Source organism: Galeopterus variegatus, unplaced genomic scaffold (genome assembly GCF_000696425.1).
Source record: "Galeopterus variegatus unplaced genomic scaffold, G_variegatus-3.0.2 Scaffold6181, whole genome shotgun sequence".
NCBI lineage: Eukaryota > Metazoa > Chordata > Mammalia > Dermoptera > Cynocephalidae > Galeopterus > Galeopterus variegatus.
The window spans coordinates 46,228-63,980 of record NW_007732292.1 but is presented as its reverse complement, the minus strand read 5'-3'; the positions used below and the strand labels follow the sequence as shown (position 1 = coordinate 63,980).

General features: G+C 39.1%; 1 protein-coding gene across 1 annotated transcript in view; it reads right to left on the bottom strand.

Moving 5' to 3' along the window:
- Positions 1-2,034: 2,034 nt before the first annotated feature.
- LOC103605925 (transcriptional protein SWT1-like) overlaps positions 2,035-17,753 on the bottom strand; it is a gene marked incomplete at its 5' end in the record, with an annotated part of 59,566 nt that continues 43,847 nt past the window's right edge. Inside the window, one exon of the mRNA XM_008590525.1 lies at positions 2,035-2,226. Within this exon, the coding sequence (XP_008588747.1) occupies positions 2,097-2,226 (130 nt within the window). The remainder of the gene's footprint in view (positions 2,227-17,753) is intronic.

Sequence of the window (17,753 nt, the reverse complement as noted above, 5' to 3'; positions counted from 1 at the left end):
AGCACAATGAGTTACTCAAACTCGGGGGAGACAGCTAGAGAAGAAAGAATGAGAAGAAAAGAATATCTTCAATTCCTATGTTGGATGATTAGGAAAACAAGCATAAAACCAATAACATTTAAGATCAGAAAAGAAGGCGGCAAAATAGAAAAAAAAAGGCGGGGGGAACCCTGAAATTTGAAATGAAAGACTAAAAAATTTTTAAACCAATGTTTCTAAATCAAAAAGTAAGACTAGAAAGTACATCTGCACATCTCAAAAAATTTTAAAGATTAAACATCTTTAAAAAAAAGAAAAAAAAAGAAACTTAGCCCCCACTTTGACTGTTAAGAGTGTGGGAAATCCTATTACAGTAATTGAAAAGTGGAGGCTTGAAGAGGTGATTGGATTGTAGGACCATGTGGTAGTGAAAGGACTAAAAATGGCAGTCAGGGACATGGTTCTGAGGGCTTTAAAAGAAGAGAGAGCAGGGCCGGCCCAGTGGTGCACTGGAGAGTGTGCTGCTTGGGAGTGTGGTGGCGCTCCCGCCGAGGGTTTGGATCCCATGTGGAGACTGGTTCCCGCTCACTGGCTGAGCGCGGTGCGGGCGCAACACCGAGGGTTGCGATCCCGTTGCCGGTCCCCGGTATGGGCGCGACACCGAGGGTTGCAATCCCGTTACCGGTCAGTAAAAAAAAAAAGAAAAAAGAGAAAATGACAGAATGTGCAAGGTAAAAGACATAGACTAAAGATGCATAATTCATATTAAAAAGATAAAAAGGGTAAAAGAAAAATGCAATAATAACTAGAAGGTGAGGGATAAAGATCTGATAAAAGTTCTTTTGTGGGGGTCGAGGGATATGTATTTTTGGCTCCTCAAGCAAAAAAAGGAAAGAAGCAAAGAGATACTCTCTTGAAGCTTCTCTGTTCGCCCAAAGGCTCATATTCCTGATGGCACTTGAGCAGTTGGTGGTGCAGTTTCCTAATCTGGCAAACATGAAAACGAAAGCAAGTCCTTTACCAACTACTAGTGAACATCCTGAATAGGTTCTCTTTTATTGAAAAGGGCCACTTTTATAAACATACCTTGTACACATTTCAGGAACACAATTTGGAAGTAAAATGAAATCTTGCTAAAAGTAAATTAGTTATTGCTTTAAAAAAAACAAAAAACTTAGATTTAATGTAAAAATTAACAAAAGCATAATGCATTCAAGTAAATAAGGATTTCCACCTCACTGTATAACTAAGAAATCAATTAAACAAGTTGGTTTAAGCTAGGAGCAAACAGTCACACCTAAATTCCGGAAACAGCACAGGAATCGCCCTGCTCTTCCCCATTAGGAATGCACTGAAAGGGCTGACCGTGGCTCACTTGGGAGAGTGCGGTGCTGATAACACCAAGGCCGTGGATTCAGATCCCTATATAGGGATGGCCGGTTGGCTCACTTGGGAGAGCGTGATGCTGACAACACCAAGTCAAGGGTTAAGATCCCCTTACTGGTCTTTTAAAAAAAGAAGAAATACACTGAAAAGTGACAAGTCCAGAGAAGAAGTTCTATAGGAAGTAGGAGCTGAAGTCAAAATTCTACTTTCATTACTTTGGAGGTTGAGCAGGGAAGCACATTTTCAACAGGTCTACATGGATAACAGTTTGATTATAAAAACAGCCCAGGGTAAGATTTCATTTGTAGAATGTGGTGACCATGGTTATTATTAGTGTTTTGCAGTGTCTAGTTGCATACCCATATTTGGGGTTGAGAGAGATGCTTGCTAATGATGTGCCATGGGCCTTAGATGCCACAGTGACTACTGCCCTAAGATGACTGAAAAGATGACTCTCCTTTTCTTAGAGATACTGGCTCAGTATGAGGAGTAGAAGTAGGGAGGTATTGGCAACTCCAGAAGAGTTGAGTCCACAGTTTTATCTCACAATAGATTGGCATCAAGCTTTTTAGGGCTTCATTGAGATTGTCAGTAATAAGCAATCACTTTCTTGTATGTATGAACTATTTGTTATAATTCTCTTGGGTTTGACTCAAAAAAGTGACCAGGTTGAAAGTTACTGTTATTATTGAAGACAAATGCAATTCCTCTTAAGTTTTACAAATCAGCACTTAGGTCCTATAGTTGAGCACGTCTTCACACCATCCCCTGTTTTGGGCCTCCATGTAGACAGATGCATTGCACTGCTGCATGGTATATTCCATCTCAACCAGCTGGCAGCATCCAATGGTTAACTTTTCCCTAGTGGAAAAAGAAATAGTAAATCATTGCATAAAGCTGGTCAGATAAGTAAAATTTTTTCTTTTTTTAAACTGACAAACATTGTATATATTGTGTACAACATGGTGTTTTGAAATAGGTAGGCATACAACAAACATATGAAAAAATGCTCAACATCACTCAGCATCCGGGAAATGCAAATCAAAACTACACTGAGAAACCATCTCACCCCAGTTAGGATGGCTAAAATCCAAAAGACTCTGAACGATAAATGCTGGCGAGGTTGCGGAGAAAAAGGAACTCTCATACATTGTTGGTGGGACTGCAAAATGGTGTAGCCTCTGTGGAAAATGGTATGGAGGTTCCTCAAACAGTTGCAGATAGATCTACCATATGACCCAGCTATCCCACTGCTGGGAATATACCCAAAGGAATGGAAATCATCAAGTCGAAGGTGTACCTGTACCCCAATGTGCATTGCAGCACTCTTCACAATAGCTAAGCATTGGAACCAGCCCAAATGTCCATCATCGGACGAGTGGATACGGAAAATGTGGTTTATCTACACAATGGCATATTACTCAGCTATCAAAACGAATGAAATACTGCCAATTGCAACAACATGGATGGACCTTGAGAGAATATGAAACGAGTCAGGCAGAGAAAAAGAAATACCACATGTTCTCACTTATTGGTGGGAGCTAAAAATACATAAATAAATTCACTCACACACANCTGGGAATATACCCAAAGGAATGGAAATCATCAAGTCGAAGGTGTACCTGTACCCCAATGTGCATTGCAGCACTCTTCACAATAGCTAAGCATTGGAACCAGCCCAAATGTCCATCATCGGACGAGTGGATACGGAAAATGTGGTTTATCTACACAATGGCATATTACTCAGCTATCAAAACGAATGAAATACTGCCAATTGCAACAACATGGATGGACCTTGAGAGAATATGAAACGAGTCAGGCAGAGAAAAAGAAATACCACATGTTCTCACTTATTGGTGGGAGCTAAAAATACATAAATAAATTCACTCACACACAAAACATAATGGCGGGTGGAAGAAGATATAACAACTACAATCCTTTGAAGTCGTTACAACAAGCAAACGGAAAGGACGTTGTTGGGTAGGAGGGAGGAGAGGGAGGAGGGAGGGAGGTTTTGGTAATGGGCCACAATAATCAACCACATTGTATATCGACAAAATAAAATTTAAATAAATAAATAATTAATTAATTTAAAAAAACCAATTTGTATCATATACTTAACTTTTCAAACACAACCTATGTAGGTATTACTATTTTTGTAGGTGGAGCCAAGTTTATTATCTATCTATCTTGCCAGGTAGCAACTGTCTATAATATTCACCTTTCTCTCTTTTTTAAGCCCTCTGTGCTGTTTTGAGTGAAACGGGGAACAAATGTCTGTCATCTGACAGTTCCTTGAGGTCTTCTAAGGTAATTAAACCTGCCTTTAAGAAAAGTCCCTCTCCATGTTATAGGGTTGGAAATTTACAGAACTGTGGCATAGACACAGACTGAAGATGTGTTCTGAAGTTCAGCATTGCTTCTGCAGTAATAGGAGGGGGGAATTAACAGCAATTACAGTCTAAATTAGTTGCATAATGCTGTGTGCATTTTGTCAGTACATTATGTGTTCTTTGAGAAAACTTTGTACTGTGCTCACTTTTAATTAATTAATTTTAATTTTAGTTATACATATTTGTGGGGTACTGTTTCAATACATGGGAGGTTTCGGTGATGGGTCACAATAATCAACCACATTGTATATTGACAAAATAAAAAAAAAAAAGAAATAGGCATACATCGCGGAATGGTTCGTTTGAGTTCATCAACGTATGCATTACCTCACATACCATTGTTTGTGCTGAGAACATGAAACTACTCTCAGCCATTTTCAAAATACATTGTTATTAACTGAAGTCACCATGTTGTATAATAGATCTCTTCAACTTATTTCTCCTGTTTAACTGAAATTTTGTGTCTTTTGACAAACATATCTTCCCAGGCCCCCACTGCTCCAGCTCCTGGTAACCACCATTTTACTCACCACTTCTATGAGTTCAATTTTTTTAGATTCCACATGTAAGTGAGCTCCTCAACTTAAAATGAGGTTATGTGTGGGTAAACCCATCATTAGTTGAAAATAACCAAAAATGCATTTATTAAACCTAACTTGCCGAATATCATAGTTTACCCTCAGGTATCTTAAAAGTGTTCAGAACACATACATTAGCCTACAGTTGGGCAAAAATCATATAACACAAGGCCTATTTTATAATAAAGTATTGAGTGTCTCATGTACTTTATTGAACACAGTACACTGTACAGTATCAATTGTTTACCCTCATGATTGCATGGCTGACTGGGAGCTACAGCTTGCTGCTACTGCCCAGCATCAAAGAGCATTGTATCACTAGCCTGGGAAAAGATCAAAATTCAAAGTATAGTTCCTATTGAATGCATATCACTTTCACGCCATCATAAAATCGAGAAATCCTAAATCAAACCATTGTAAGTCAGGAACTGTGTCTTTCTGTGTGCCTGGCTTATTTCACTTAATGTCCTCCATGTTGTTGCAAATGACAGGATTTCCTTCTTTATTTAAGGCTGAATATTATATTCCATTGTGTATATGTACCACATTTTCTTTATCCATTCATCCACTGATGGACATTTAATTTGATTCCATACCTTGGCTATCGTGAATAATGCTGCAATGAACAATAAGACTGCAGATATCTCTTCAACGTATTGATTTCATTTCCTTTGGCTATATTAAAAATTCTTAATACAATGGGATAACACTGGGATCTGAAATACATTCTTTGATATTTGAGAAATAAAACACCAACAATTATGGTTTCTTAGCATAGACAAAACAACGTGGGAGAATAAGCACTTGGTTTTACAGAGTCTTAGACAGCCATCATGGAGCACACCTTGGTGCAGTTCCTAGAATTCAGGAATAGAGGTTCCCATGGCAGACCTGCCAACAAGCAAAGTTGGATGCTGAAACAAAGTCCTTTGTATGGTGGGCTGAGAACAATCTAGCTCCACTTGACTATGAACTTCTAGTAGATGAGCTTATGTTAAGATGTTCTAATCCAGGGGTAAGCAACACCGTGGAATAGATGGCTTACGTTTGTCTTACTTGGTTTGGAAGTTAAAGAACAGGTGGACTAGAGGATACTAAAAGGATGGATGTACCTCCTGAAAGGGACAGACATGTGAGAGGATACAGGAGTCAACAGGGCTTTAACTCAAAAAGGGCTGGCTGGTTCCCTTGGTTAAGGTGTGGTGCTGATCTGATAACACCAAGGTCCAGGGTTCAATCCCTGTACCAGCCAGCTGCCAAAAAAAAAAAAAAAGATAGCTAACCTAAGTTACTTAGCAGTTAACAAATCAATATTAGTTAATAACCCTAAACCAAGGGTGGGGAAACAGGGAGTGATACCTAATATATACCATGCCTACTTCACAGTTTTACCCAAGACAAAACCAGCTGGGGTTTCAAAAGCTGACATGGGCCCTACAAATTATGGGACACCAATCTATTGTATTTGGTGTCCAGAATTCAAATTCAAATCTCATGGATACCTATTTATTTATTCATTTTTTAAAAAACTTTTTAAAATTAAAATTTAATTGTACATATTTGTGGGGTACAGTATGTTGTTTCAATACATGCATGTACTGTACATTGATTCACTTAGGTAGACAGCATAGCTTTGTACTCATTAGTCCACTCTTCTCCTTCCAGACCCCCTCCCCCCACCCACTCCCTGGCCTCTGGTAACCATTAGTCTACCCTCTACTTCTATGAGATTTTTGTTTTTTTTTAAAGATTCCACATATATGTGAGATCATGCAGTATTCATCTTTCTGTGTCTGGCTTCACTTAACATGATGGTCCAGTTCAATCCATGTTGCTGAAAATGACAGGATTTCTTTCTTTTTCTTTAAATAGTTAAACAGTATCCCATTGTGTATATATACCACAGGATTTTTTATCCATTCATCCATTGATGGGCATTAAGTTGATTCCATCTCTTGGCTATTGTGTATAGTGTTGCAATGAACATGACAGTACAGGTGTCTCTTCGATATATTGATTTCATTTCCTTTGGGTATATATACTCAGTAGTGGGATTGCTGGGTCATAGAGTAGTTCAATTTTTACTTCTCTTAAGAACCTCCATACTGTTTTCCACAATGGCCGTACCAATTTACATTCCCAACCAACAACGTAGGAGAGTTTCCTTTTCTCCGAATCTTCACCAGCACTTGTTATTTATTTTTTTTTTATAACAGCCATTCTCACTGGAGATGATATCTCACTGTGGTTTTAATTTACATTTCCCTAATGATTAATGATGTTGAGCATTTTTTCATGTGCCTTTTGGCCATTTGTGTGTTGTCTTTTGAGAAATATCTGTTGAGGTACTTTGCCCATTTTTTAATTGGGTTATTTGGTTTTTTGCTGTTGAGTTCCCTATATATTCTGGATATTAGCCACCTGTCTGATGTGTAATTTGCAAACACTTTCTCCTGTTCTGTAGTTGTCTCTTCACGTTGTTGATTCTGTCCCTTGCTGTGCAGAAGATTTTTAGTTTGATATAGTCCCATTTGCCTATTTTTGCTTTAGTTTCCTGTGCCTTTGTGGTCTTGTCTAGAAAAGCACTGCCCACTCCCATTTCATGTAGTGTTTCCCGTTTTTTTCTCCTAGTAGTTTCATAGCTTGTGGTCTTCAGTTTAGGTCTTTAATCTATTTTAAGTTGATTTTTGTGTATGGTTAGAGATAATGGTCTAATTTCTGTCTTTTACATGTGGATGGATATCTGGTTTTCCCAGCACCATTTATTGAAGAGGCTGTCCTTTCCCCATTGCATATTGTAGTGGATGGAATTATGTCCTCCAAAACTCATTGACATTTGAATTGTGTCCTCCAAGTTTCAGGGATTAGAAACTTAGCCCCCACTGTGACTGTTAAGAGGGTGGGAAATCCTATTATGGTAATTGAAAGGTGGCACCTTGAATAGGTGATTGGACTGTAGGACCATGCAGTAGTGAGTGGATTAAAAATGGTGGTCAGGAGCATAGTTTTGAGAGTTTTAAAAGAAGAGGAGAGTCTCTCTGCTGTCTCTGCTTTTACCATCTTGCAATGAGAGACCCTTGAGTCACTGCTGCCACCACCAGATGGACTTTGGATTTCCCAGCCTCAGAAACTGTAAGCAATAAATTTCATTTTTCTATATAAATCACCCAGTTTCAGGTATTTTGTTATAAGCAACAGAAACAGACTAATACACATATTTTTGGTGGCACCTCTGTCAAATATCACCTAGCTGTGAATGTGTGAGTTTATTTCTGGGATCTCTATTCTGTTCCATTGGTCAAATTGACTGTTTTTATGCAAGTTTTGGTTACTATAGCTTTATATGTATATATATTCCCCCCCCCCCAACAAGATCTCAATTGGGGGCTGGCCAGTTAGCTCAGTTGGTCAGAGCAAGGCCTTGTCACACCAAGGTCAAGGGTTTTAATCCCCATACCGGCCAGCCGCAAAAAAATCTCAAATTGGCCTTATTGTGATTGTAGAATTGGGCAAAATGTTATTCCATAAAACAGAATGTATTCCCTATAGTATATTTTGAAGTCAGGTAGTGGGATATCTACAACTTTTTTCTTTTTGTTTGAGACTGCATTGGCTTTTTTTTTCTTTTTGTGGTTCCATACAAATCTTAAGATTGTTTTTTCTATTTTTTGAAAAACATCATTGGTATTTTGATAAAGATTGCATTGAATCTGTAGATTGCTTTAGGCAATATGGACATTTTGATATTAATTCTTCCAATCCATCTCATGGATCCTATTTAAATCTATTGGGAGATGGTCTACATAAGTTCATGAAGAACACCCAGCATCTAGAACAGTGTCTGGCAGAGTAGGTGTTCAAGAAATGGCAGTCATTTTTATTATTACAGTTAGACTGTTATTGCTTCCTTGGCTTCTAAGGTAGCTTTGAAATACCTTCATGGTGTAGCTACCTGTCCCACTACCCCTCCCATGTGACAAATCTTTTAATGTAATGTACAAAGGAAAAAGAAGTCAATCAGGTCAATCATATCTGAGGAGATAGGATGACAAGAAGTAGTGACAAGACAAAGTAAATACACCACATTTTGAACAACCTCACTTCCTGAGGATGTGTGATTTCTCTGAAACCGATTAAAATCTAACTTTTGGCTTTGTGTTAACCTAGTCCTATTTCCTATATTTAAATCTTAAAATTAGTGTTATGTTACTGCAAATTCTTCACAACTACTCAGAAAATAATTTTGGGGACACTCTTAAGAGATTCAAAGTAGCATGTAAATGCTTTCTTATTAACTTTAAAATGAAACAAAAAAGGCAGGGCCTTATTTCTGTCCTTGGTTATTTATCCCACATGTAAAAAAAAAAAATCCTTCAGTAACTAGACTTTTCAGTGTATTTCTGTGTCTTTTCTCCCCCAGTCCCACCCAATCACAGTTAAGAGGTAAGGTCTACCTCTTTTCATCCTAGTAGCATTTGGTCTCTTTATTCTTTCTGAGTCAGTATTCTGACAATGGATTATCATCTACAGATTTTGTTACCTACAGCAAGTTCTGTCATTGCTGAGGAAAATATCAGCTGTTTTACATAGTGTTTGGTCTATACTTTTTATTAGATCATAATGATAGAAATTTTCTAGAATTCTTTTTTTCACCCATGGCTTATATATAGAATGACAGAATATTAGATGTAGGGGCACCTGAACACCTCTGCTTGCCATTCCGCAGCATCTCCGGGGAGTCATCTCACCTTGGCTTTCACCTCTTGGTGATGAGACACTCACAACTGTGACCGGCAGCTGATTACATTTTTGGATTACCTGCTAATTGCTAGAAAGTTCTTTTACACTGGGCCTATAAAAAGCATCTACCTGACCTGAGTCTGCCAAAATTAAAACCAAAAGTTTTTTATCCCCCTTTTCCTCTGATAGTACAAATATTTTATGTCCCTTACTGTGTTCCTTCTTTTTTTCAATCTAAATTATCTCAACTCCCTGATCCTTTCTGGAACAGAGCTCAAAACTGGAGATTGCTTCTAGTTCTGCCAATTCTATCTTGTTTGTGAGATTTCTGCAAAACAGCCACCATTCCTCTAAATTTTCCTATTATGGGTATCAAACTTGCTTTCACCAAATCTCACGTCAAAATAACTAGAAATTTGATCAAACCAACTAAAAAATAATCCCAGCTGCTTCTATGATTCATTTCCATGACCAATTCTATCAAAATGGCATGGTAGTAGTGAACTTAAAAGTGACCTACCTAATTCCAATATTTGGTGTTTTCCCAAAATCCTTTATAGGTACAAGAAGAAAGTCTATAATGGGTATTTGTTTTACAGCTCTCTAGACTTTTCTATGCATTTGCAATGTGTATCTCAAATGAAATAAAAATGGAATACAACATAATGCTAATATAACAACAGTATATAATAGCTAATATCATACTTAATGGTGAAAGACTGAACGCTTTCCTCCTAAGATCAAGAATAAGACAAGTATATTTTCTTTCACTATTTCTATTCAACTTTGTAGTACTGGAAGTCCTAGCCAGAGCAATTAGGAACAAAAAAGAAATAAAAGGCATCCAAACTGGAAACAAAGAAGCAAAATATTCTCTATTTGTAGATATTAAAGAATTCACAAAGTAACTATTAGAGCTAATAAACTAATTCAGCAAAGTTGCAAAGTAAAAGATAAATATACAAAAAAAAAAAAAAATCAGTTGTATTTCTATACCCTAGCAATGAACAATCTGAAAAGGAAAGGAAGAAAATAATTCCATTTACATTAGCATCAAAAAGAATAAAATACTTAGGAGCAACTTTAATCAAGAGGAACAAGACTTGTACACCAAAAACCTAAAAAACCATTGCTGAAAGAAATGAAAGAAAAACTAAATAAGTGGAAAAGCATTCCACATTAATGGACAGAAAGACTTCATAAAATGGTAATACTCCTCAAAGTGATCTACAGAGTCAATGCAATTCTTATCAAAATCCCAACATTTTTTGCAGAAATGGAAAAGCTGATCCTAAAATTCATATAGAATTGCAAAGCACCTCTAATAGCCAAGTCTTGAAAAAGAAAAATGTTAGAGGACTCACACTTCCCAATTTCAAAACTCACTACAAATTAACTGTTGTCAAAAACAGTGTGGTATCAGCATAAAGACAGACATATAGACCAATGGAATAGAAGAATTGAAAGTCCAGAAATAAAGGCTTACATATGGTCAATTGATTTTCAACAAGGGTGCCAGACCATTCAATGGGATAAGATTGGTCTCTTCAACAAATGGTGGTAGGACAACTTGATATCCACATGCATGGATATGGATAAATGCATAAGTGAAGTTTGACCCTTACTTCTCAAAATAGATCAACAAACTAACTGTAAGAATTAAAACTATAAAAATGTTAGAGGAATACACTGGGGTAATTCTTTATGACCTTGGGTTTAGCAATGGATTCTTAAATACTTTCAAAAGCACAAGGAAGATACAAAAAATACATACATTGAACTTCATCAAAATTAAAAACTTTCAAGTGCCTCTGGCTCCTGAGCCAGGGCAGTGGGGGACCAAGGGCCTCAGCAATGCCCCCACCCACCCCCAGCACCTGCAACCAGCCCAGTGATGACCACTGAACCACTGCAGGAAGCGCCCCTGGCTCCCAAGCCGGGGGGCATAGGGGGCTGAGGGCTTCAGCCACACCCCCCTGACATCTGCATCTAGCCAAGCAGTGACTGAGCCACTACTGGAAGCCCCTTTCTCTCCAGTGCAGGAATGAGGGGGGTGCCACTGGCTTCAGCCACGTTCCCCCCTCCTTCCTCCTTCTTCCACCTTATTTCCTTTCCCCTTCTCTGCTCCCCCATCCCCCAAACTGCTCTGCAACAACGTCTTAGAATGTAAAAAAATAATATTAATAAACTTAAAAACAAAAAAGGACTTTCTACATCAAAGGATACTATCAAGAAAATGAAAAGACAACTTAGAATATGGGAGAAAATATTTGCAAATTACATATCTGATAAGTAATTTCATATGTTTGGGCCTTAAAGACCACGCACAGGATTTTGGCCTGGAGCTAGATTCCTCATAAAGAATTCTAACAACTCAACAACCAACAACTGAAAAACAAAACAAAACAAAACAAAAAATACAGCCAAACTAAAAATGGGCAAAGGGCTTGAATAGACATTTCTCCAAAAAAGACATACAAATGGCCAACAAACACATGAAAAGATGCTTAACATCTTCCCTAATGAGTAATTAGAAAAATGCAAATCAAAATTATTGACATAGAGGGCTGGCCCGTGGCTCACTTGGGAGAGTGCGGTGCTGATAACACCAAGGCCCCGGGTTCGGGTCCCATTTAGGGATGGCCGGTTCGCTCACTGGCTGAGCGTGGTGCTGACAACACCAAGTCAAGGGTTGAGATCCCCTTACCGGTCATCTTTAAAAAAAAAAAAATTATTGACATAGAAATTCACAGTCATTAGGATGGCTATAATCAAAAATGGAAAATAACAAGTATTGTCAAAGATGCAGAGAAACTGGAATCCTTGTATATTGCTAGTAGGATTGTAAACTAGTATAGCTGCTGCGGAAAGAGAATTAGGCAAGGCAGTTTCTCAAAAAGTTAAATGTAGAATTACCATCTACCCAGGAATTCCACTCCTAGGCATATACCCTCCCAAATTAAGAAGAATTATGAGAATTCAAACAAATACTTGTACAAAAATAGCAACACTATTCACAATAGCCAAAAAGGGGAAACAACCAAATGTCCATCAACAGACAAATGGATGAACAAAATGTGGTATATACATACAACAGACTTTATTCAGCCTTTAAGAAATTAAGTACTAGGCCGGCCCGTGGCTCACTCGGTAGAGTGCAGTGCTGATAACACCAAGGCCACGGGTTCGGATCCTATATAGGGATGGCCGGTTTGCTCATTGGCTGAGTGTGGTGCTGACAACACCAAGCCAAGGGTTGAGATCCCCATACCGGTCATCTTTAAAAAAAAAAAAAAAAAAAAAGAAATTAAGTACTAATATATGCTACAATGTGGATGGACCTCGAAAACATTATGCTAAATGAAAGCCACCAGACACAAAAGGTCACAGGTTGTATCATTCCATGTGTATGAAACATCCAGAATAGGTAAATCTAAGGAGACATATCATGACAATAAAGAAAAAAAGAAAAAACTCTGCCCTGACCAGGTCAGCTAAAACACAGTGCCTTGGGAGATCTGGGATAAGCCAGCAGTCGTGTCCACCTGTCATAGAAAACATTATCATAAGACCATCTCTACTTAGGAGCAGACACCATGGCATCAGAAAGTCACAAAATAACTTCGAATGCTTCTTGTAACACTTACCCTAGATCACTGCACGTAGGCTATAACCTAATAACAATCCCAAATCTATACATCATGTACATCATGTACAATCAACAGAAAAACTGATGAATTGATTAGGAGGGCTATTCTCTCTCTGTCCTTTGATTCTTACCCCTCCTTGTAATTATAAAAAGCTAATAATAAACTCTGTTGGCCCTCTTCAAAACACATTTCTCTGAGCGACCTAACCTATGCATCTCCCCAGTTGCAATCATCGTATTGGCTCAATAAATCCTGTGCTTTATATGTTCAGCCACAGTTTCTTTTAAGTCAACACATAAAACAGATTAGTGGTTCCTAGGGTCTGGCGGGAGGAGGAAATAGTGCTGTTAAATAGTGAGTATGGAGTTTCCTTTTGGGGTGATGAAATTACCTTGGAACTAGAGAGGTGATTGCATAACATGGGAAAAAATGCACTAAATGCCACAGAACTTAAAATGGCTAATTGTTAATTTTATGTTATGTAAATTTTACCTCAATTTTTAAAACAAGTATATAAATTTATTTTGTAAAATCTTCTAACTATAACAAATAATGAAGTCAAGTCTACTGCAAAGTATTAGTGCATCTAAAGACACAAAAATTATGTAGTTCTTTTCTAATTAACGCAGAAACATCAAATGTCTAAATTTGGTTTTTAGGTTATTTTTCTCTAGGCTTTTTTCTGTCTCAGGCTTCTTGGACAGACCAGGTTATTACCTTAATGCTGTGGTTCTCAAACTTCAGTGTGCCTTGGAGGGATTGTTAAAACAGATTGCTCAGCTCCACTCCCAGTTTCTGATTCAGTAGGTCTGGGGATGGGTCTTAGAATTTGTATTTCTTACATGTTTTCCAGCAGATGCTAACACTCTGGTCCAGGTCCAGGACCTACACTTTGACAGCCACAGCTCTAACCTAATCTTGAAGATAGTACCATGAGGCTGACTGCTGGAGTTAGAATGCAGTGACTCCTCAAAGCACTTGCCATGAGAAAAGAAAGCAGCTTCTGAAGCAGGTGCTGTTTTAGGCAGTATATTATTTGGATATGCCAGTGTGATATTGTAATTTATAATTTGGTTTTTGTTTCCTGGCACACAGCTCCTAAAACCCTTGAATTCTCCAAAGTGATTAGTGTCCTTTTGTATGCTAATGAGATGACTGATGGGGAGGAAGGGGTCCTGGATAGCCTAGGATGAAGGGCTGGTTGCCAGGGGAATCAACCACATGAGCAGAGGGTTGGTACTTTCGGTCCTATTCCAGGGAGGGGAGATGGGCTGAAGGTTGACGTGATCACCAGTGGCCAATGATTTAATCAACCATGCCTGCTTAATAAGCCTCCATAAAAACCCAAAAGGACTGAGTCTGGAGAGCTTCAGGGTTGTAAACAAGAATATATCCATGTGCCAGGAGGGTAGCACACGCCAACTCCATGGGACCCTTCTGGACCTCACGCTATACATCCCTTCATCTGGCTGCTAATTTGTATACTTCAAAATATCCTTTGTAATTAATGGTTAAATGTATTTCCTTGAGCTCTGTGAGCTGCTCTAGCAAATTAATTGAACCCAAAGATGGAGTCTTGGGAACCCCAATTTATAAACAGTTGGTCAGAAGTACAGGTCATAACCTGAGACCTGCAATTGGCATCTAAGATGGGGTTCAGCCATATGAGACTGAGCCCTTAATCTATGGGATCTGATGCTGGAATTGAATTGAATTATAGGACATCCAATTGGTATCTGCTGGAGAACTGTGGTGTGGAAAAATCCCCTTACAGCAGGTGTCAGAAGTGTGTTGAGTAGTGAATTTGAGAGGAAGAAAAGCTGGTTTGGTAACTGTCCCATACAATCAGATACTTTGAGGCTGATGTCACAAACTAGTTTATATTTCATATAGAAAAAATGACCTAAGAGACTTGCCTCACAAACATGCCAGAACACTCTCAAAAACTTTGCAAAAAAAAGTGAATTAAATACTGTTCCCACCTTATTTCTCATAAAGATAGACAATATCACACAAGAGATTTGTTTGATAATCTGTTTGATAAATTCATTAACTTACTGTCCTGGATTTTCTGAGCAAACTCCTGTTGGGAAAATAGAATAATTAAGTCAGGCACCCTCACCTTAGGTCCGGTTGGGGGTGGTGCGGCGCATTCTTTGTAAATGAGTTGTATATGGGTGGAGTTAATGCACATGTGCAGCGCTGCAATTTGGCTGGTGTCTGCCTCAGGCGCCTGCCCCACACAGCCATGCTCTCCAAACTACAGATTCCAAGGTGGGAAAATAGAATAATTAAGTCAGGCACCCTCACCTTAGGTCCGGTTGGGGGTGGTGCGGCACATTCTTTGTAAATGAGTTGTATATGGGTGGAGTTAATGCACATGTGCAGCGCTGCAATTTGGCTGGTGTCTGCCTCAGGCGTCTGCCCCACACAGCCATGCTCTCCAAACTACAGATTCCAAGAACCTGTTTGCTGGTTACCTAGCTCACAGACCTGTGCGTGAGGGGTCTGGTGACCCAGCCTGGCGTGTGGGGGCCTGGGAACCCAGCCTGGCATGTGAAGGGTTTGTGACCCAGTCTGGACAATGGGCTTGAGGGGTCTGTGAGCTCCAGACCTAGCCCTACCTAGCTGGACAATTGGCCCAGTCCACAGATTTACGAGCAAGTAAAAGAGTGCAACAACTCCTTATCTGCTTAGGGTATGCAGTGCTCATATACGCCACTAATAAGAGCAAATGCTACTTCAAAGAGTCTAAAAACTAGAGAAGACAGAAAATAACAACTGAATTATAGATATAAGCACCAAGGTTCTATGTCTTAACGGAATTCACTTTTGGTCAAAACTACTTTTATCTGATACCTTAATTCCTTGCTTTATTAGAACCCATAAAATACTTTTATATTCTTGAGCTACTTAATTACCTCCTGTATGACAGAGAAAACAAACCATTTTCTCCTATTTCACCATCACACACTCCACTCAACACTTCTGACACCAGATGTGTGGGGGTTTTTCTCCTTACACAAAGCAATTCTCCAGTGGACATCAATTGAGTGTCCTATAATTCAATTCGATTGTGACTCTGTGTACCTGGAATCAGCTCCCATAGGTTGCCCCCCACTTCAGATGCCAATAGCTTGTAACAGCTTGTCACCTATACTTCTGACCAACTGACTGTAACTCAGGGGTTCCCACAACCCCCTCCCCAGGTCTGATTAATTTGCTAGGACAAATCACAGAACTCAGGGAAATACTTTACTTACATTTACCCATTGATTATAAAGTATATTACCAATTCATATCACAGATGAAAAGCCAGATGAAGAGATGCACAGGTGAGGTATGTGGGAAGAGGTACAAAGCTTCCACGTCCTCTTTGGGTGTGCCACCTTCCAAGCACCTCCATGTGTCCAGCAACCCAGAACTTCTCCAAACCCTACAGTTCAGGGACTTTTATGGAAGCTTCATCATACAGGCATGATTGATTATTAACTCAAGCCCCTCTCCTCTTCCCAGAGGACAGGGGTGAAGCTGAAAGTGCTAAGCTTCTAATCATGGCTTGGTCCCTCTGGTGACCATCCCCCACCCAGGAGCCCCCCAAGAATTACCTCATTAGAACAAAAGACACTCCTATTACCCAGGAAATTCCAAGGGATTTAGGAGCTCTAGGACAGAAAAACAGGGTCAAAGACCAAATACTAGAACAAAAGATTCTCCTAGAAACTATATCTACAAGGGTTTTAGGAGCTCTGTCTCAGGAACCAGGTGCAGAGACATATATATATATATACATACACACATATATTATTATTTCACACCTCCCTATTGCAATATGCTGTGGCACATCAACTGTCTCCTCTTTCACTGTTGCCAGGGACCCTAAGCATTTTTAATTGTTGAGCCTTTCCACCTTCTACAAGATAACAGCAGTCTCATACCCCTCCCCCAGGGCCAGAGGGAAATTAGGCTCCTAAAGTGACCAATGGACTGTGTCCCACAATCAGCCAATCCAAATTAACAGGACAGCATCCCTCATTTACATAAGAGGACCAGAATGAGAACCTAGGAGAAAGAAGGGCGGGAATTTAGGCTATATAAGTGGGTCATTTCTTTTGTTCTGGGAGACACTGGCTTGGGAGTTTTGTGCCCTCCAGTGCCCTTCTTGTTTGCAAGCAATAAAGCACTATAACACTTAACAAAGAGCTGCAACACTAAAATAAAGAGCTATAAAACTACGACACTGACGCCGGTCTTAAACTCCTCTGTGAGTTCATCCCACAACATCACAAAATGCTTAAAAAATAAAAACAATATTAGTAAATTAAGACAATTTAAGTGTTTTCCTTAACATTCCCAAAGGGAGCCATCTATATGCAAGTTAAATCTTTCTTCTGCTTTTACCTCTGAGTCACAGGGAATCTGTGTCATCTTTCATCTACTGCACTTGGCCCTGTGTTTAGCATGAACCAAGGAAACCAAAAGAATCACTCTCTCTTTTGGTAGCTTATTTGAAAATTGTGAGTGTGAAATACAGCAGAGACTGACACAGGAGATACTGTTCACTCTCAATGTCAGCAAATAATTTCAAAAGAAACGACAAAGTAACAAATCTAAATGCTATTAACTGAAAGCCTGCTTAGCAGCAATTACAATTTTTCAATGCATTCAAGATTTAAATTTATTTGATTTCTTTTCAAAATCATTCTTTTGGGTATAAGAGGAAGCTTATTAATTAACATCATGGTTCAAATCCCTGACATAGTAAGAAAAGAAAACAAAGAAAAATAGGTACAACAACTTTAACTCTGAATATTCATGCCCCCCCCCACCAAACTCCCAACTATTCTAAAAGCAAGCTAAAGTCAAAATAATTCTAGACATCTGATTAGAATCATCCTTCAAGAAACTCTGGCCTCCAGGGCCGACCTGGTGGCGCACTGGAGAGTGCGCTGCTTGGGAGCGCAGAGGCGCTCCCGCCGGGGGGTCGGGTCCCACATACAGACTAGGTTCCGCTCACTGGCTGAGCG